Source organism: Macrosteles quadrilineatus, unplaced genomic scaffold, assembly GCF_028750875.1.
Source record: "Macrosteles quadrilineatus isolate MER2022 unplaced genomic scaffold, UCM_ALF_1.0 Scaffold_3__2_contigs__length_128488019, whole genome shotgun sequence".
Taxonomy (NCBI): domain Eukaryota; kingdom Metazoa; phylum Arthropoda; class Insecta; order Hemiptera; family Cicadellidae; genus Macrosteles; species Macrosteles quadrilineatus.
Genome location: NW_026542596.1, coordinates 83116153 through 83138878, shown reverse-complemented (window position 1 = coordinate 83138878; position 22726 = coordinate 83116153). Strand labels below are relative to the sequence as shown.

At 33.9% G+C, this 22726-nt stretch overlaps 1 protein-coding gene across 2 annotated transcripts; it reads right to left on the bottom strand.

Annotated features, from left to right (window-relative positions):
- Positions 1-1604: 1604 nt before the first annotated feature.
- Positions 1605-22290, bottom strand: LOC128990664 (dihydrolipoyllysine-residue acetyltransferase component of pyruvate dehydrogenase complex, mitochondrial-like). 2 transcript variants are annotated; one of them, XM_054413165.1, is made up of 9 exons: positions 22100-22290; positions 20034-20197; positions 15370-15506; positions 13905-14177; positions 12903-13079; positions 11891-12084; positions 3028-3190; positions 2446-2585; positions 1605-1947 (listed from the first exon to the last, which is right to left on the bottom strand). In XM_054413165.1, exons 1-9 carry the CDS (start codon positions 22201-22203, stop codon positions 1821-1823), a joined length of 1479 nt encoding a protein of 492 aa, XP_054269140.1. In that variant the 5' UTR covers positions 22204-22290; the 3' UTR covers positions 1605-1820. The 2 variants fall into 2 exon arrangements, with proteins under 2 accessions (XP_054269140.1, XP_054269137.1); XM_054413162.1 differs by having other exon boundaries at positions 20034-20200; positions 22100-22289.
- Between the last annotated feature and the right edge of the window lie 436 nt (positions 22291-22726).

The following is a 22726-nucleotide window of genomic DNA, read 5'->3' as shown; positions in this document are numbered from 1 at the left end:
AGACTAAAAGTGTTTTGCAGGTTGAAGGTAATATGCAATCATTTCCAAACCTTTTGGAGGAAATAAGATACTGATTCAGACAAAACTAAAAACTCTTTCTAAAGTTTCATAACTATTAAGTGCAATGAATACAAAACATAAGAAGCACAATGCCTTTGTTAAAAATTCAGTCTGGGAATATTTGATAGTTCCCAAGGCGGCTGCTATGTAGACTAAAGCGAGTGTGTGGCCAAGTCAGCTGACTGAGTAAGACAAAGAATGGGCTTGGAGAGAAAGAGAGAGTGGCAAAATTCCAGTTTGAATATTCTCCATAAGCATTTCACTTCTTAAAAGGTTTGTATTCATTGATAAGTGGCAACAATATTGTCTTTATTGTTGTTGATGACCAACAATGAAACTAAAATTCAAAAATTGTACTACCCATGTTTAGTTCATAGGTTTTGAGATTTTTCAAAATAATTTATAATTTGTAGCTACAATTACAGTGAAGTGAAAATCGGCATTTGCAACTCAGACAAAAACTATTTATTAACTGTGATTGTTGTCTAAGCGTTAAACTTATAAAACATGATCAAGGGTCTGCAAACCCTCGGTCCAGTCCTTGGTAAAAAATATTATTTTTTTCTTGCATTAATGAAAACTACCAAATAAAAACACTTAATGTTGGTGAACAAACGTGATCACCTCGTGTCTGTTGTTTGCTAAATTGATATCTAAAAGGTTCATTCAATGGCTATTACTTTTACTAGTTCGATGGGAATTATTTCAATAAACAAGTATATTGAAATGTTTCAGCTTGTGTCTAACATATTTTTGTATTAACTCTTGGCTGTAGTTCTTATTAGCTCTGTAGCTTTAACATTTCGACAGAAGTTAATGAATACCTCAAAGAAAGAAGGAACAGGTACCCAAATAACTTCCCTAAGAAAATATTTAGGCAGTTAATGTGATTCTGACAAAAAATCTGTTTGACACCCCAGTTGAGGGGAGGAGACGTTGAACTCTGAACCGTTCAGCACACAGAAGTTCACAAAACGAAAACATTTAACTTGGCATTTACCATTGCCATGTTATTCAGAAAAGTCCTTTGAGGGGCGAAATATCTGGAAAAATGAAAACAGTGCTTTCATTAAGTGTACAATGTGAGTTTCACTATAATTAATCATCTGATTGACCATACTGTACAAAACAAGGGTTGTTGGATGGAGTGCAAGGCGAGAAGGCAACTAGTCGATGGTAAAGGGGCCCAGCTGACATTGAGAATGGTGAGGAGGCTGTAGACTCGATTAGGTTACGGTTCATAACTTGCAATTGATTCTTCAACTTCCTAGTTTTATGTTGTTGCTGTTGTGTAACTCTAGTTTTCATACATTAATAATCCAACAATCTCGAACCTAGTATAAAAATGTACTACGTCTATTTACATGATTCAACAATGATTTACAAATGGTAATTCAACCGATAACAATTCATTGGTTTCTGAATTAGGGAAGTTTGAATAATGCATGATTCACTATAATATCTTTGATAAAAACTAAACTTGAGCATTATCTAATACTATACTATATCGACAGATTTTACAAGGATATTCTCATTAAAACATGTTTAACAATTTTTCTCTCAACTTTATTTTTAACAATGATACATTTTCCTATATACATTTAATCTGCATTAAAATAAAATCCGTATAAAGTTTTGTGATTCCATGGCAGTTTTTAAAGCTAATTAGGTTTTGCGTATAAAATAAAAATGTGTTCAAACACGACAAGGATTATTTACAGAGGCGGATGAGGTAACTAAAAGATACAGTATTGTCCAATCTATAACAGCATTGTCTGTGGGTCCTCTAGTAGACTCTTGAATGCTTGTAGCCACTGTGCGCCGACGGCACCGTCCACTACGCGGTGGTCGCAACTAAGCGTCACGGAGAGAATGTCTGCCGTCTTACTGTGGAACATAAATACACAATTGTGATTGGTGGTTTTGACTCAAGCAGTAGTATATAATTGGGGTGTTTCATAGTCCCATAATGTCCACAACTAAATTAATGAGGATTTCAATGTTGAAGTACTATATACAAACTACGGTGCAACCAAATCATATCGTAATGTCTGAAGACACAATTTTAGAAAAGTTCAATATTTGTTTAGGAAATGGTACGCTGAGTCTGAGCACGTTATGAAACTTGGAACTTTTTAAGATTCCTTCATTTAGTTTTAGACAGTGCGAGACTTTTCTTAGGGTTTAGGTTGTTATGTATAAGTATTTTATTGCATAAAACATTCTTCATTACAAAGGCAATGGTGAACAGATGCATGGTCGATCGATAAGTTATAAAAACAAAAATACACTCTAGTAAGAAAAAAAAAATGAACATCGATAGAAGATGTTTCTAAGATTTTATAACAAAAACCCACTTACTGTAAATGCAATGTGAAGACTTACCCATTGGGTGATTCTTTATCTGGAATAATGCGTTTCTGGACGGATCCAACAGCGAGTATACAAGCTTGAGGGGGATTGATTACGGCAGAGAAGTTCTTGATTCCAAACATCCCCAAATTTGAAACTGATATTGTGCCACCCTAAAACAAGTATTTTGGAATATTATATTTCTCCTCACACAGACATAAACACAAATTGAATAACTTATCAAATTAATTTGGTAAACACCTGTTTTTTGGTCAAATATTGCTCAACAACAATTCAGAGTCATTACTGTACACCAAAAATATGTAAAATAAAAACATACTTAAATGACACAAGAACTATGGAAAGTCTATATATGGCATATTGTCAATCTATCTTTATGGTAGGCACAAAAAGAAAACAAATTTCAAAAATTCAGAAATAATTATGTATTAGGTCATTTAAAAGATGTATTATGATTGTATCACCATATTACATGGGAAATGGAAATGAAGTAACTTACATAAGATTAAAGATATAACAAATGCCAAATTTACAAAACATCTATTTCATTAACGAAGGTGTTTCTACATTGCAACTTGAGATTTTAAATCTTACCTGGAACTCCTGAGGCTGTAGTTTACCTTCCTTGGCTTTGTTGGCTAACCTTTTCACATCATTGCTAATCTCTACGAGTCCTTTCTTGTCTGCTTCGAACACGATCGGCGTGATAAGCCCAGTGTCCGTACTCACTGCCACACTCACGTCAACAGAGTGATATCTGCAAAATCACACTTACATCAAGAAAAATTAAACATTTCTTGAACGTTTATTATTAGTTAATGTTTGTGATGGCTTGTATTGAAAAAAGCTACAATAAATTTAACAAAATGTCAAGGCAAAACATAAATATTTGTTTAGTCAATCGTCAAACTTAAGCTAGCCTATCAGGGATATTACACTTTTAGAGGTCACCAACTCCTATATTTGCCGTGATAGTATAGCCGTTAAAAATTTGAACTTATCTTCAAAATATGTCAAGCAAAGGAACATTCAAATAGCATAAATGATTACTTTTATCATCATTTGAATGTTTTGTGTTTCAACACCATTGACACCATTTTTAAAAGTTTTTTGTAAGGGAATGTCCAATCCCTTTTCTTGTTACTATCCAACGCAACGCCAACCTTTTGTTCGATAGCATCACTAAATGATAGCTAACTCATCGTATCTTTTTAGCGAATTTCCCTATAGGGAAGTAGCTATTACCGTAGATGGCACGGTAAGACCTAGACCCGGGACCTATTTACTTTTTCATTTTGATGTCCCCAGAGGCCAAAAACACTATTCGTTCAAATTTTTATATATGTATATATATATATATATATATATATATATCTTACTAATATTATAAATGTGAAAGTTTGTGTGTTTGTTTGTTTGTTTGTTTGTTTGAAGTTCAATCACGCATAAACCACTGGACGGATTGGGCTGAAATTTGGCATGATGATAGCTTACATTCCCGATTAACATATAGGCATGTTCTTAAGCTGGGTTTTCCTAGACGCGGAGTCGGCCAGCGGAGAGCGGACAACGGAGAGCGGAATTGAAATTAACATGGCATTCCGCTCCGCTGCTAGGAAAACAGTAACATTAAATTACCTAAGACCAGCTGAGTCCGCTCTCCGCTGTCCGCTCTCCGCTGGCCGACTCCGCGTCTAGGAAAACCCAGCTTTATCTCAAAAATCCTTTAGGGCTCCGCCCCAGTGGCTCTGTAATTCCCCATGTTAACCTTATGAGTATTCATATTTAAAGGGAATTAAAGAATTTAGTCAGCTGTTTCAACCAAAAAAGTTGGTTCTATGATATGGAAAAAAAGCATTAAAAAGTTATAAGATTTACTAACAGGGTGCAGCACTATATTTTTTTTGCTTTTATGAAAACAGCTAATTTGAACTAAGCAGCAACAAAAAACTATGATTCACAATGAGAACTGTCAAAGTAGGATTGTTTACAGTTATGTTTATGTTTTTCATTTCATGAATAATTTGTGATATTTTGCAAATTGTTGATAATTTATTTTTCTCTATTGTTTAGGTGAAGTGGTAGAACATTATGGCTATGGTAGATGTGTAATACTATAGAATACTGTACATTTAAAAAAGCTAATTTTATCAAACTGTGTCCTCCCTTATTGCAAACGCAAAGCTTGAGAATAACTGCAATAAGCTTTTTATACTAATATTCCAACCCCGTACGAAGGACGGGTACTCTGCTAGTATATACAGGGTGACACAAAGGAACCGGACGTTTTTTAAACAGCTGTTCCATTGTTGTCGAACGTGGTAGGAAGATTGGAGTTATGTCATTACCTTGAGATAAAACATGAATGTACTCATATGTGAATTGTAGCTAAATTACTTTTAATATTTATTAATTACTGTATTTTCAAAAAGAATATTTAAATTTAATGAAAAATAAATTAGTGAAGAAGAAAAACTATATTCAAAAATACCATTCTAAAATTAAATAGTGTCTAGGTAGGAAATATTTCTTTTGTACTGTCCAGTGTCCAGGTGTAAAGTAATTGTTGGAAGGAAAGCAAAAGAAAAGGAAGAAAAAGGTGCTTGTGGTGGAAGATATAGAGAGAGATGGATGTGGGAGCCAAGTCTCCAGTGATTTAAATATTAACAAGTATAAATTAACGTTCAGAATACATATAAATATTGAATATAAAGAGACATAAAGAAAGAAGATAATCACTAGTCAACAAATTGGTAATATCAACTTTAATTAACACTTCAAAAACTCATCATCAATTTCCAACCACCACATTGTGAATTGACTAAATTCAAGTGACTTTCAAATTAAGAACTTATAGCCTAAATTTTTTAATTCTCATTATTAGCCTATCTCATATTATTTAGCCTATATTAGTACTGTATAAATAAAGTTAATTAGCCTATCAGAATTTCATACCCGGCACGGACCAACCCCTAGATTAAGATAATTTTCTCTCCAAATTGTTAACTTGCCTAGCCCATCAAAAAAAAAAAAAACCTAAACCAAAATATAATTTCACTATCTTAGCCCAATGAGATTATTGTAATAGCTATAGAACCTAAATATATTTTATTGTAACTTTATTGGAATTTTTATTACAGTATCTAATTTAAGTAAATTCATATTTTGAAATCAATTAATAAAGAGGAGTAGGTTGCAAAATGGCGTCCCAACGAGTGGGCTATTGAAAATTCTGATCTAGGCCTAACCTACCATTAACCTACACAATTTAAGATAGGCCCTAGTAACCAAATTAACACACAACTAACAAACCTTCAAATACACAAATAAAAAGTATATGCAACAACACAGGGAATAATCATTTATTTAATCAATATGAGTAACGATGACAAAAGGTACAATTTACGACCAAAGCCGAAGTTATCGTGGAAGGCAGCCGAAAATAATTTGCGTTACAATACCGACAGTGAATCAGACCCAGACGATAATTGGGGCGAATTAGCAAATGCTAATAAGCAAGATAATTTTGTGAACACCGTAAACAACATACAATCAAACGACATGAACACGCAGCACAACGAAGGACACGATCTACAAGAACACATTCATACACAAAGCGTCACTACTAGAACTAGAACAGACAACACAGCAGACGCACAAGACAACGCCGCCATGACATCCGCATTGAATTCACACCAGCCAATGGGAACACAAGGGAATGGTGGAACGAGAACTGGACACAGCAGAAGGACTTGACATAGAGGAGAAGAAGAACGGCGGAGATGAATCGTCACAACAACAGACAGACAAATCAGCTGATGTGAGTGACGTCACTATGAAAGCCACCACACTGACATCGAATGAACATACGACTGGAGTCACAGACATCGCATCACTGCCTCTAACAGCTGCGAGTGAAATAAATATGAATGATTCTATTCTTCAATTAATGCGAATGGTTCAACAGAATAATGCATTAATAATTTCACAACACGACACATTAAAATTAGAAATACAATCTGAAATGTCAGAAATAAAATTACAAAATGATAAATTAAAATCAGAAATTCAGCGTGAAATTAAACAGTGCCAGATTTCCCTTGAAGAAAAAATCACCTCTGTTAAAACTAACCAAGAAAACATGCGTAAGGAAATGGATCAGATACAAATAACTCAAATTCAACATTCCAAAGAGATCCTTACAATGAAAGAAACGTTTAAAGCAGAAATATATGAATGTGATACCAAAATACGTGAAAATTTAATCCAAGACTTAGAAGAACAAAAATCCGAAATGAAGTCCATGATAATCCAAAATAATTCTCAAACTCTTGAAAAAGTGAATTTGGAAATACAAAAACAAAAATATGATATTCATTCACAGATAAACCAATTCAGGTTGGAACATGAACAACTTATAACAGCAAAATCAAAACAAAATGCCCATGAAATACAAAATTCACTGATCGTTATTAAAAATCAAGGTCAAGAAATTTCAGCTATCCAACAGAATCTACAAAAACAAAGTGAGGAGATTATTAAAATAAAACAAAATATCACTAAACATGGACAAGTAACATCGTCCCCTCAACATATCTATGTTACATGTAACGGAAACCCCGGAATCGTGTCAGATATGACATTACCAAAATTCAATGGTAGAGGACATAACCCTAAAGAGTTCATTGCCAAATTATATAAATATTACAAGAAAAGTCTCCTTAAAAAGAATCCAAACGATGACGATGTTGAATTTTTAACTGGCCTTATTGAAAATAGCCTAGAAAATCACGCTGCACGTTGGTTTAACCTAGTGAAACGTGACGTAAGTAATTGGGAATGTTTCCAAAACATGTTCGAAAGCAAATACTGGAATAAAGACACACAACGAGGAATCAGACAAAGACTGGAATCTGAAAAATATCGTAACAATGGTAATCTTTCACGATCTGAATATTTTGTCGAACGTGTCCTCACACTACAATCATTGACACCACCCCTTGATGAAGAAGAAATAGTGGATTGCCTGTGCGAACATTTCGAAGAACTGATCCAGAATGCACGACGAGTACAAAATATAACTACTATCCAAGGGTTTGAAGCCTTACTTTTACGGGAAGACATCAAAGATCAACAGAAGAAAAATCAACATAAACCATCCATCTCAAACTTACATCAAAATCCGCAAAACAAATTCAACGAGCAATCACGAAGAAATGAAGATTATAATGATCCACATAAGAAAGAATGGAGGGGATCAGATTCAAATCGAAACCGTTACGATAATAGAGCCTATGTTCCAAAGAACCAATACTACCGGACAGCACCTCAACTAAATGATCACTCTTATAATAGATATAACGACCGTAGGACAAATAATTATCAACCACCAGCGAATAACCAAACAAGTTCCAAACCCAATTACCACGTTAATCAAAATGACGGAAGGCGATATCCTACCCATGAACAAAAACAAATATGCCACATGACTATCGAACGAAGTCCAAATCAACCAAATATTTCCCCAACAACTCCTAACGAATATAAGGAGCCTTTAAACTGTTAGGCACTGTCGATAATAGTTGCCTACAATCAACATCAGAATCTAAATTAAATGAACAAAGATCTTCAGTGCCAAATATTAACAAAATCGGATTAAGTAGGCAAATTAATAATTAAACCAAATGACGAAGACGCTCAAACTATATGTAATATCTATTGTGACCGAGAATTCCGACTTACAGAAGAACCAAGTCTTAATGAACAATGCTCATTAAAACAAATTCCAATTCATTATTTTAATAATATTTCTGTAAATGCTCTTATTGATACAAGTTCAAACGTAACGTGTATGTCTGAAAATTGGTACTCTGAGAACCAAATAAACATTGGCCGTCATGAACAATTACCAGTTGTCGGTACAAGTATTAAAACCGCTGTAAATGATAAATCAAAGAAAATATCAAAAATAATAATGTTGCCAATCACCATAGATGATCAAATCACGAACATTCAAATGTTGATTGTACCCAATTTAGTAAGACCTATTATATTCGGAATGGACGTGTTAAGCTCATGGAAAACTGTTATGGATTTCAATCAAGAACAAATAATAATAAATATAAATGATTCACAGAAAATATTAAAGTTTAACAAAGTTAGTACAGAAGGGATATTATGTCATATAATAAAAGAAAAGTGTAATAAAATAGCCAACAATCTTAACAAATCACATATAACTTATTTTCATCCAGGCGATTTAGTACTCATAAGAAATCATCCTCTTTCAAATTTAGCGCAAGGCGAGACTGCCAAACTATTTGAAGTGTATGAAGGACCATTCAAGATTAGCAGAGTGTTAGGATCATCGACATACTTCATTAGTAGTTTAGAAAACCCAGAAGAATTCGGTCCATACCACATTTCTTCAATCAAGAAGTATTTTCCCCCCATGAATAACAAAAATGTTTAATTCCCTTTCCTGTTCTCGTAAAATCAAGTGCATAAACAATCTTTCAGTAAAAATGACCGTATTGTTTAAAAGACAATTATAGTGCTCAAGATAAACTTTTATAAAAGATGAGAGGACTGTGTGTTCAGTGGTGATAGACTGATAGACAATAGGAAATGGTTAATTCCCACACACTCACACATCACAAATATATAGACACAAAACCACTTTATGTTTTCCACTATTTCTGTTCTTTACCACTGTTTGTTTGTAATAATAATATTATTAATCATGTTTTGTTGTGTTAACGTCCCATGTTATGTTTTATCAGGTTATATTTATGTTTTCAATGTTTGTTTTTATTCTAGATAAAAAAAAAGGTTCTGTTTATGTAAATTAGTTAAGTTGTCATACATTCATTCATTATCTTATCGAAATAATGTTCTGTTGATTCATCACCATACCATCATTTCTGAGGGGATATTGAGATAAAACATGAATGTACTCATATGTGAATTGTAGCTAAATTACTTTTAATATTTATTAATTACTGTATTTTCAAAAAGAATATTTAAATTTAATGAATTTAAATTTAATACGGTGAGTAAGCGTAGCGAACGAGCTCCAACCCAAAGGTGAGTGAGCGTAGCGAACGAACTTCAACCAGGACGTGATTGAGCGATGCGAACGAGATCATCTTGAAAATTAAACGTAACGGTACTTTCTTTCCATCGGTCTGTCTTAGGGGAAACCTATAACTTAGGCGATACGAAGTTCGCCGGGTCAGCTAGTATATATATATATAAGTCTATAAATATATATATATATAAGTCTATATATATATATAAGTCTATATATATACTAGCTGACCCGGCGAACTTCGTATCGCCTAAGTTATAGGTTTCCCCTAAGACAGACCGATGGAAAGAAAGTACCGTTACGTTTAATTTTCAAGATGATCTCGTTCGCATCGCTCAATCACGTCCTGGTTGAAGTTCGTTCGCTACGCTCACTCACCTTTGGGTTGGAGCTCGTTTGCTACGCTCACTCACCTTTAGGTTGGAGCTCGTTCGCTGCTGTCATAAATGTAAAAGAAATAATAGTGCTGCACCCTGTTGGTAATCCTTGTAACTTTAATGCTATTGAACATCATAGAACAGAACCAACTTGTTTAATTGAAACAGCTGTTAAGATTCATTAATTCCATTTCTCATAAGGTTAACATGGGAAACTCCAGAGCCACTGGGGCGGAGCCCTTTTAAGAATTTCGAAACGGGAAATAGTTTACGTCCGATTCGCATACCTACAGAATTTACACACCAAATTTCATAACGATCGGTGAAGTCGTTCCGGAGGAGTTTGCAGACAAACACTGTGACACAAGAATTTTATATATTAGATATACGTCCGTGAACGCGATAACTTGAGTAATTTTTGTCCGATTTTGATGAAATTTGGTTTAAAGGTGTAAAGCGGGATAAACTTGAATGAGTTCGCGAACCAGCACGATCGGACCATGGGAACGGGGCTTTACGGGGCGTTTTATGGGGTAAAAATCGGTTTTTCTCAGTTTTGACCCTCAAAACACAAAATTTCCCAATTTCTCTTTAGACCTTTTTAAAGAGCTTAAAAAACAAATAATTTAGTATATAAAAGTATTTTCGTTCGATTATTAGTAACGGAGAAAATTAAAAAAATTGTAAATTTTAAATTCCCATGTTATTCTTATGGAGAATATTGTCAAATGTTGTAGTTTGCTTGTTTATGAATATATTTTGATCAAACTTGGCAAATTTATTTATTTTGTACTAAGCTATCAATATTTTACTCAAATCACACTTTATTAGTTTCCTTGTAGCAGCAAACCTAGGTACTCGTTAAACCTAATGTTATTAAAATATATTTAACTTAAAATCAATTCAGACAAATGGAAATTTGCTTAGTCGGCAGGTTTGCTGCGGCGGGGGTATTCTAGAAACAATCTTGCTTGGAATCAAACCAGCCACCATCGAATTTTAAGGCGAGCACTTTAACGCTGCTACCGAGACAATACATTTTGACATGGATTTATTAAATCATAATTTCAAACAATTGAAGACAAATTTTCATCTTCTAAGCGATGTTAATCCCATGAAGGATTACATGACTTGATGTCAAAACACGTTTATACAAAATAGTAGGTTGAAAAGTCAGCGATATGGAATTTTTTTAAGAGATAGAGTTTAGCTAAAATATAGCCCTGAGGCTAATATATAAACGATAAAAGGTGACAAAACGTCACACTGACATTATTTATCCTAAATTTAGGACTTCTTAATAGATAAAGATTGATAAAGATTCTTCCTTAAAGATTAAGGAAAAAATTATGAAAAATATATTAGGAACTCTTTAAGGAAGTCTTGTATTGGGATTGAATATTCGTGTTATGTTTTATGAATTTTTACTGTATGAATTTTTTATCTATTAATTCCAGGAAATAACTTAGCTTAGCTGAATCAGGTAAGCTAACCAAACTCTACCCCTCTAAAAACTACTAATCACCTTTTCATTTCCCTTTCAAATCAAATAGCCTATATGTTTTGTATTGAAGGTTCCTAAATCTAAAATGCGAAATTAACAAATACTAGAGTTTGTCCAGTGGTCGAAAACTCGACACTATAATTTCACCCCACACTGTAAATAAAACACGTATTTGGAATTTCTTCCGTTTGTTTTGAATTTCTGTTTATATTTTGTTGTTATTTCATATTATGTTGGTGAAAACAACCCATAAAGCCCATGTTAATTTTTTATTTTAAAATTATTTTTTGAGCTTTTTTAGCCTATTTAAATTTATAAAGGTATTCTGCACATATCCAGGCAAATATCTTTCCAAAAATATGCGTAGATTTTCCCTACAATGCACACGAGCTGAGAAAAAAGATTTTAAGGAAAGCTTGCCTATTAATATATGGATAACATCTGATATAAAGAATGTACTATGCTGATCTGAAAAGCAATACTAACTCTCTAATGACCGAGTCCATCCAGTGCGAGTTGGCTTCAGGAACTTTTTTCGAGGCAAGAGCTGTGGCTTTGATAACAAAGTCATTCACACTCAGCTTCACTCCTTGCTTCTCCAGCAAACTGTTGATCTTCGTTCTAATCTTCAGGACTTCATCAACATTTATGTCCACTGTGAGGTAGTAGTGGGGTATTGTCTGCAGAATCATAAAAAACATGAGAAACCAGTGTAAATATCATTAAAACTATCCTGGGGATTTATTTTACTGAATAATATTCTGCCTAAACAAGTGACTTTTGTTTGAGTTATCAGTTATAGGTAATTTTATTTGGGATGCATTGCACAACGTCCAATAATATTTTTCAGTGTCACGACGTCCAAAATATAATTTTTGAGCTGTTGCACGACATCCAATATAAAATTTTAGACTGTTGCACGATTTTTCAAGTGCCACGACGTCCAAATGTAACTGCAAAATATATAGTCTCTCTCTCATCTCCTTAAAATAGAAAATCGGTCAAATAAAGTATAACTATTGAAGTTATAAATAACCAACCAGGGGTGGACCCAAGGAAGACATAGGGGGTTTGTACCTCCCTCACTAAAGATTTGGGTGAAAATGTATATTTAATTATTGGTTTTAAACGTTTATACATTTTAAAAGTGCTCTGCAAAGCCTAAACCTGTAGTAATTAGTACCTATATTTTATTTAAAACATTTTTGGGGTGAGAAAGCCTGTACGCCCCCTTACAAATTACAAATTTTCTGGATCCACCCCTGTAATTAACCAGGGAGTTTTTAATTTTCAAAATAAAACAAAAAACAGCAAAACTGCAGCAAAAACTGATGTTTTCAATTCATGTGTTGCAAGGCTAAATAGTTCTTTTTATTTCTAAGTAAAAAATAATTAGCTTGAATCGAGGTATGAGCTCTAAATTTTCATGTTCCCTTCTACATACTAAAATTTACCTGTAATCATGCATAAAAAAATTTTCAAAAAGATCTAAGCTCACCTGTTTGGACTGGAGTAGGCGTTTAGCAATGACAGAACGGATGTTGGAAATGGGCTTGTCTGTGTGAAGGGCCCCGGGAGCAGCCCCTACAGCTGGTGAAGGCCCTGATGCAGGCCCCGCCTTGCTCAGGTCCCCCGCCTTGACTGAGCCAAATAGCCCTGAGCCCCCACTCAGGCTCTAGACACACAGAGCAATACAGAAATGAGCAGACAACTTTAACTACAGCTCTTAGAGTTAATATATAACTTAAAATTCTTAACAAAACATAACTCATTGTAAAAAAATTTACTATACTCAATTTTAATAGTTACAGTGAAATTCATTTAATCTGGAATGTACGAGACTAAATGCATGCCAGATTGAGAAATATTCAAAGTTAGGGGATAATAATAGGAAAAATTGGAATTAAAAGGTTATAATATGAATACATACCTATACTTTTTTTCTATGTTTAATATTTTATCAGTTATGTTTTATTTTTCCAGCTATGCTGAGAGAGAACAAACCAGTTACTATCATAGTATGAAAAACTATGAGCAACTATTGGTGCAGTGGCAAAACGTTTTATTTCAGCTTCGATTATTAACACAACCTGACATTCCATCCCCAGTCTACTAGAAAAATTTGTAGTCAGATTTTACTATCAAAATTGTTGTAGTTGATGTGAGCCACCTATAGATTGTACTGATCTAAATTACTAAATTCTGTCAATACACAAACTTGTTTACCAAGTCAAACCTAAGGAATGACTTATGATGAGTTATAGCAACTGTTATGACCCATCAACCTGGTCAGCAACAAAAAATAAGGTATAAAATAGTTTTTTTGACACTAGTGCTCTGTAACTGGCTACGTTCTTCTTCTACACAACTACGTTCTTTTTTAATAAAAACGTGGCGACAGCTTGTCCCTGTAGATGGGTCTAATTCAGTAGGTGATGTTTAATTTCAGTAATTTCAGTAAAGTTAATGTAGACCAACAAATCAACATTGCAAAACTTACCTCCAAACTGAGTCCTTTTTCAGCAGCCAGCTTCTTGGCTAGAGGGCTGGCGTAGACCCTAGAACCAGACGAGGCAGAAGGGGGAGCAAAGGAAGGGGTGGAGGGGGGAGCAAAGGAAGGGGCAGATGGAGGAGGGGTAGAAGCAGCGGGGGGAGGCGGGGGAGGGGGAGCTGATGTGGTCGTAGGTTTACTGGGGGCAGCAACTGATCCATCGTCCTTGAAATCTTTAAATGCTTCTACGTCACTTTCATTCTCTACAATAATACACACCAGCTGTAAAAGGAAAAATTTACATTCCAAAAGTGCATATTAGTTGTGATAGTAATATAAATATAAATCTAACTAAGATGCAAATAGGATAACTATGAGGTCTTTGCTCTACTTTTAAAATTTTATTGCCTTTAGTGCTACCTATATAAAATGGCGTGAGATTGTTTTAGTAAAATATCCAGCCAAAATAATGTATTTGTCAAATTGACTGTGGAAAAGTTAAAAATTACTTCATTTTTTGTTGTGGTGTTTCCGGACTAATTGATTGACAAATAATTAAAAAGGTTAAAATACCTGATGACGCCTTGTGGTCTAAAGTTTGTCCTATCCAATATCCATATAATTTACATAAGCCAATTAGAGATGGGAAATACCGTTACTTTTCAGTAATAGTCAGGAACATTCCTTAGTTTTTTTTTTTTTTTGTAATAGGTGAAATAACACTATTAAACACCTATTATTTCTCCTTCTAGCGTTATTTCACTTGTTCGGGTACTACGACTCTATAAAAATAATATGATTCTCAGTCAACTATTACCAAGCGCTCGCTATTAATTATTAGGATTAATAGGTCGGCGTTATTTCACCAGCTTGTTCTAACGGTTCAGGAAACGTACAAAAAAATAATAGGGTACTCTCAGTAACCTGTTACCAAGGTAATAGGTGAATCTTCAGTAATAGTGTTATTTATCCTATTATGTTATATAACGCCCACCACTAAATCCAATAGGACAAACTTTGGACCACAAGGTGGCAATTAGGTATTTTAAACTTTTTATTAATTTTATTTGTTAAAATTTACTGTTTAAAGCATTGCTAAAAATGTAAACACTGGCAATTTATAGGTTGAAGTAAGTTTACGTTCATGAATTTTGCAACAAATCTCAATCCTAAAAGTTGATTGACAGCCGAAGAAATATTTTATTTTACCAAAATACATCAAGTTCTATGCAGAAACAAGTTTTTCCGACATTTTGAAGACCAAAAGGTAAATACTTATAAATATAAAAGGATTAATTTAATAACAAAATACTGTAACTAATGTATTTTATAATGACATTTTTGATGAAATTGTAAAATACCACTTTGAATTGAATCATATTCAAGATTATTAAGGCCTAAAAATTACATGAATAAATTAGCTGTGTGAACTGTAAATGACGAAGGTATAAGCTAAATGGTTAAATTGAATTACCCTGCCTATAGGGACATCCTTTGCCCCTGCAGCAACCAATATTTTTGCCAGATATCCTTCCTCTGGTGTTTCAAAACCCATTGTTGCCTTGTCCGTCTCAATCTCTGCTAGCAGGTCTCCTTCATTGAGTTTGTCCCCTGCAACATACAAATACTCTAAATCCTTTAAAAATTCAATTATGTTCCTTTGCTTCTGGAAGATAACCACCTCCCTACAAGGTAAGTGATTGGCCTTGGGATATAGCATGTGATATATCAAGTAACAACAGTTTATTCCAGTACCTAAGGCAATTAGTAAAATACCCACCGCAGCAAACCTGCAGACTAAGCGAATTTCAATTTACCTGTTGGATTTCTACTAACACATTCCATTAAAATTGTCAGACTTTTCTTATTTAAATTAAATTAATTGTAGTGAGTACTTAGGTCTGCTGCTACAGGGAAGGTATTGAGGTGTGTTTTATTGAATATTTATAGCTTACAGTAGACTCCCTCTTATCCGGACTCCTCGGGACCAAGGTCAGTCCGTATAATGGGGTTTCTGTTTAAACAGACGCACCCAAGAAACACGTTAAAACAGACCCTATAAATTCATACTGTACACATATTTGACTTGAATTTAGGAGAACATTCTATTTAGACAAGTGATCACTGGTCTCAAATCTTTCCCACGAGAACAGTCGTTTCAGTACCGCCCACTTCCTGCCGATCTAGTCCGGTTAAACCGATGTGCTGATAAAAATTGTCCGGTTAAAGAGATGTAATTTCCGCTGAGTGTTGTCCAGTTAAAAGGTGTCCGGATAAGGGGGAGTCTACTGTAGTATGAAATAAACAAAATTGCCAAATTTGATTAAAATATATCCACAAACAAGCAAACTACAACAGTGTATTTATTCTCTGTAAGAATAACATGGGAATTTTAAAGTTAAAATTTTTTGAATTATGTCCCTAACCGTTGGGCATATAACAACGCTTCAATATACCGGTACGTGTGCTAAAAATTTCGCGCAGGTCGCTTTCTAACCGGCTGACCTATAGTCACTCTTCACTAGATATCCGGTTACTTGATGATGACTTTTTCACATTTATAGCCTACAAACTAGCGAGTATGCTATTATTCAGGTTAACAACGTACATCCTGGCCCTATGAATGGTACATAGAGCAAGAAAAAGTAGACTGATGAAAATTGTAATAACCAATAGGTCAGGTCTACAACATATGTAACAAATATAATGTACAAAATAAAATTTAACTTTTTAATGAATTGATGCTTGATGTAAAATCATATTGATTACATTGTAACTATTGTAAACATTTTATTTTTGATGCATTCAAAAAGAAATATTAAAACTGATAAACTGTGAACAGTCTTGATTATCACTGGCCATAATTAGCAAAATAAGCCAAGAGACTGTCTTACAGTTCAAGGTCGCCATTTCATCTAGGGAGATAATATTCAACCTTCAGGAAAATCATTGACGCTTGTATGTTTTTAAGAGAAAATTGCACTTTAAAGTCTTACATTAAACATGAAATTTATTTTTCAATATAAAGTATGCAAATATGAAGTTTAGAGAAATAATTCATTGCTATTTGAAGGATAGTTGTATTAAATAAATCCACTGATAGGAAAATTTTGAAATAAAGAAGCATAAAAATATAAGTCCAATTTAGTGAACGAATACCACAGGAAAAACAGTGGCGGGAACAATTTTTATAACTAAAAGATAAATTATCATTATATGCACAAACAATTATTAGATTGTGCTAGGCAAATGTTTTCTATTGTGGGGTGTTAACACTTATTTGTAATGAAATACTGTACATTGAATTATCACATTTCAATTCAAATGTTGTATTTTCATGGTATATAATAGTTAAAATATCATTTGCAGTTGACTTCATTCCAAAAATAGATTATTCATAAATTACAAAATAAGTAAATTGGGTACAAAAAGCTAAAGTGATGAGGGAATTACTGTCATTTTTTTTTTATTTTACCATTGCCTTCTTTATTTAACCTTCTGTATATGTTATTGTTAGCGGAAAAACCTATTTTTATTATAATGGACAACAAACTCTCACTAATCTATTTACTTATTTAATACGCAAGCAGGATTTTTGTGACAATTACTCCTCTGAAACTACTGAACCGATTGACATGTTTTTGGTCTCATTGGAAAGAGCGTAACGTGAAATTGTGCAGGAAACTTTCTGTTTAGGGAAATAATTAGAGAGTGAGGCCCTGGGGACCTTTAAAGTTTCGTATTTCTCCATAAGATTAACATGGGAAACAAAAATTGTTATGAAACTCCAGCTGTTGTCAGAAATTAAAAGTGAGAAGAAGAACATGTTGTAAACCGTCAATAAGTTTGCTAATTTAACAGTTAGTTTGCTACAAACATTTACTGACTTGGTTGAAATGAAATGTTTACTATTTGAATTTGGGTTGGCGTAAATATTACAATGGAAAAAAGTGAGAGAGCCTGGATAAATTGATATCTTAAAAAGAAAACCGAATTAACACTGTGCTGCATTTCTTATTAATCATTGAAAGAGCCCATTTGCAAACTATGGAAACATAGGAAAGTCATAGAACAGAACACCACCAAGGAGAAGAAATAGAAATGTTTTTTTTTTTTGAATTTATAATGTTATTATGGGTAACCTAATGCTGCTATGAGTAAGGCTATTTGTAGAAAACACTAAAAAACAAGATAAACTAAAAAAGAAAATGATAAGATATTTACAAGAAATTGTGATTATATCGATCTGTTATATACCTACATCATGAGTATTTCCAAAATCTTTGAGTTGAATCTTTTAGTCATCAGAAATTATGACTGTTATTTGTTTTAAAATAATGCCTTTAATACTTAGCAATTGCTCGAATTCGAGCAACAGGGACACTAGTAGAGTTTAAGACCATATATGTCTTGAATTTAACTGCATACGGTTTGAAAAATTAATTTTAGGCCTATATTATAAGGTCGCACAACAAGCTTCTCTTTTCATCAAACAAAGTTTTAGGTAGGGGCCTAATAAAATTTTACGAGACACGCATCATTATACAAATTGTAATAAAGGTTCAATTGTTATTCAGCATTTTATTTTTTCAGTATCCATATGTAGACAATACCAGGATTGCTTGGAAAATAATCCCCATTAGATCACTTCCGATTTTACTGTGTCTCAAAAATATGGGACACAATAGAAAATCTAACCAAGTGTGGGATACAAGCTGTAATAGGATTTATAACAGCAAAAATGTAATTGGTCGCAGTTATTCATCCAGAACTGTTCAGTATATGGACCAAATGCAATGAGTGAAGGTGTAAAGATAGAAGATGAATGGCTAATTTAATCTTACAAAATAAGTACTACACGTTATTCAAGTTGAAATATAGGTTAGTGAACCTTCACTTACCATTCCTAATCTAACCAATTTCAAAACACTTAATTTAGCTACAAATCTGCATAAAGCCCAACCTGCCTTCCCCACAAGAGTACAATTCCGTAGAGAACCTGCAATATACTAACGGATCAAATAACTATCAATATATATTGATTTTGATTTGGTTGAGTTACCCTATGATCTGTTTATATTTTTATTGATGTTTAATAAATGCAAACATAATATTGAGTGTCGATTTAAATTTTTATTGATGTTTGAAACTATTTAACCAAAAAACAAAAAAAATTCGTTAACAAATAACTTAAACAGCAATCAAAATTAAAACGAGCAAATAACTTACAATCTCGGGAATAATTTATTAATTTCCTTTATAAAATGGAGAAACAGATCTTGACCTGACAACTTAATTACAAGTCTGTAAAGGCATTCACAAAGGTGATTCGTGAGATTGTCAGATATGTTACCACACTTTTTATTGACTCCTTTGAACCATTTTTAGACAAATTTAGGATAAAATAAACAAACAACTTTAGTAATGTCTTGTTATTGTTTTTATTTAAATATTGTACGGTAAAATTAAATTTGATGCAATATTAATATCGAACAGAATCAAAATCAATATTTTGATGTATAATCTGATAATATATACTGCAGGGATTTGGGGAACTGTAACCCCCCCCCCCCCCCACATGACTAAATAAGATCTGATATTGGCCTGCAATATTCAGTGCTTCAGTTGTGTTTTAGATGCCTCAGATTTTCGTTAACATTTGTACTTTTAATGCCTTTGCATTAACTTACAATCATTCGATAGGCCTATTTCCTTCTCATCAGTTTTCAAATGTTCATTCCGGGGCTTATGTTAAGTATACCTAAATCGAGCAAGCAGACCAGAATGTAAAAAAAATTAATCAAAACGTTAAATGACCCTAAGATAGATTCAGTTAATATTTTTGATCTCGGAGAAATTTATTGCACTGTTATTTTCAGCTTAAAAATTGTGTTTCTTGTGATATAATATAAATCAATACAGGTTCCCATGGTCACGTTCTCCTATAACAATAAGTAAAAGTAAGTTTTTGTATATGTATTTCAAAACCACTAAGATAAACTAAGAACTAAGAACTAAGATAAAGCAAAATTCAAAAATATGAGCCAACTAAGTTGGTCCTGATACTACATAAAATATCTAGCTAAATTTGGATCTGTCAAGCTTATTAGATGGCTATCAGTCTCCTACTAAGCTCACCTTCTTTTTTGGCCCATGATACGATGGTACCCATCTCCATGGTTGGGGAAAGCGCAGGAAGCAATACTCTATTGTGGCTAGGGTACTCTTTTGATGAATAAAATCTTCGGGAATCATTATGTTGCTGAGCTAATGCACTTTTAAGTTGACGTGGAGTAGTTGAACTACTGAAAAACAATAATTAATGAAAATATTACAAACATATTTTAGACCAACTAGGCAACTAGCATGCAACATGATTACATTTAGCGGCCTTTGAATTCTGCCTCCCAAAAGGCAGCGATGTTCGTGAGGATTGAGTTGAATGTGTCGCTGCCACACGTACTCCACCAAGTAGGTATAGTGCGCTGCGGCGGTTATGTTAGGTTGGTTATCATAAATATGTTTGTAAGGCTTTCCTTGTTTCGTTACGAATCAAACGATACTAGATGAGTCATCACTCAGGACACTGATCCAGATACAGGCGGTGACAGGTGATGTGTGAGCTTTGGTCAACGACCTGACCAACCTACCTTGGTCTACTAGGAGGGGATTTGGCGGGCAAAAGTATGACTCATCAGGTATCGTTCGATTCATAACAAAACGAGGAAAGTCTGATAAACACCCCCCCCCCTCCCCCACACTCTAATTGTTCTGTATCAAAAACGCATTAGTTGCATTAGACTACAGTGCTTAGTATTTCACCAACTTATTATTGTATTATTTTACTCATTAACAGATTTTCTCCGAGGATAATTCCAACAATCCACCAACCACCCTAGGGCCCTGGGGGCAAGCCTCCAGCGAGCCAAAGGCGAGTAATATATATACAATTTAAGTTTACATGTACCGGTATCTCAACTAATTTCAGCAATAAAAACGTGGGAAATTGGTTTGCAATATAGGCCTAATTTAATTACCCGTCGAAAGTTGTCTTATCTATTTGGAGTGGGCGGTATGTTAATGATAAGGGTGAGTTTTGATAATTTACCACCACTTTTATTTCCTCACATTTTTTTATTTAAATGTGGTTAACGTCGCGCGTATATCCTTATCGTTTATTAGGCCTATGTTTGTGATATGGTTTTAATAGTGAGGTCACTTTTCAATTTAACAGACTGTACGGGACAGCACTGTGGAGGAGAAGTGGGGATGTCGAATTTCTCACTAGCCGTTAACTGGTGTTAGCTGTCTTCTCGTTGGTTAGGCACTTATTGCTAGTTTGCTACGCCGTCAGAAGTTCAGGTTAAGTGAAGAGAGTAACATGGTTGATGAGAAGAATAACATCGTTGATTAAACAGCATCATCGACTATGGTACATTTAAAGTTATTCTGTAGTCATTAATGTTTTCTATCAAGGGAGTTTTCGTCACATTATGGAGATATAGATTGACTGGTGGACTAATTACATGTAGTTCTTATTTAGGTATGTCTGGGTGGTGGGTCGTGCTTTATGTGAATTTGTGCCTGCATTTGAAGTGTTTTGAAGTTAGGTGAGATTAGGAAGGTAAAGTTTAGGTTAGCCTATAATGAATCGAGTTGTTATTATATGTCGCCTGCATACTGTTTTTGTAAAATTAAAATTCTGAGAAAAACACTTCAAATTACTAGTCTATTTCAAAAATGTTTGCTTACTGACCACAGTTCATTCCACTTGAAAATGTCCTAAGTTTACCTTGTTTATTGTAATGTTGTATGTGTTTACGATATTCATCAGCGGTGAAAAATAATGGTATATTTGGATTCAGGAGGTAAAAAACATCAGTTATAAACTTACATTGAAATTTAAAAATTCGTTTGGAGGCACCTATACTAAATAACTACCTACCAGTTATAAATTATTGTTTAACTTATGTAGTTTATTTAGGGGTTAGGCCTATTGTATGCATTGAAGTGTAGTTACTGCAGTGGAAAATAGTCACCTTAAAATGTATAATTAACAAACTAGTAATTCAACAAAAAAATACAATAATTTTATCTCATGAAAGTTACTTCGTTTATAACCTTCAATAACGACCTTCATAACCTAGCCCTATGGTTAATCAAACTTAGTTTTATGAAATAGGTAGGCCTATATCTTTGCTTACCAGCTCTGAGAAAAAAATGCAGGTGTAAGATGCACTTGTAAATTCCGAGATAGTTTAACAAAATCTTTTCGAATAAGACTTCTAACAACTACGTTCCTCCACATTGTCACAACAAAATATCCATACAAGTTTCAATCAACTAAACTACACTCCCACTCCCCTCGCTCGACTCGACAGCAGAAAGAGGTGGTCAATCATCGTCTGCTCGGGTCAAGAAGATTGTGATACAGGTTGACCAAGGCTGCTACGTAGGTCCTACCACTAAATTTCCCTTTAACCCTTTATGCTCAATCAAAAATAGATAGTGCACAGGGATACCTCAGTGTAGTCAGTGTCTTGCTTTCAATCCGATTTTTTCGTTAATTAATATCCTTTCATGGGGAAAATAACAAAAGTTACGATAACTTTTGACCGTAATTTTTACAGATACGGATTTAATGGGTTTTATGGAAAAATTCCCATTATTTCAAAAAATGAAAAAAAAACTCCTGGAGACACCAGCAAAACCTAGATACAAAATTTAATAATTTAACAGGTGTGGTCTGTAGTTCTGTATCCACACATACGGACAAACTCCAAGGCCCCACTAGAGCATACTCAGACAGAAATCACTTCGAAAACCACTTT

Bases quoted from the DNA above. Each gene is read 5' to 3' on its own strand.
- LOC128990664 (XM_054413162.1), bottom strand. From the start codon at position 22,203: ATGTGGAGGAACGTAGTTGTTAGAAGTCTTATTCGAAAAGATTTTGTT. The intron at 3,191-11,890 runs GTTAGTATTGCT...GTGATTTTGCAG, and splicing joins ATGGACTCGGTCATTAGAGA to ATATCACTCTGTTGACGTGA. The intron at 2,586-3,027 runs GTAAGATTTAAA...TACTTGTTTTAG, and splicing joins TACAGCCTCAGGAGTTCCAG to GGTGGCACAATATCAGTTTC.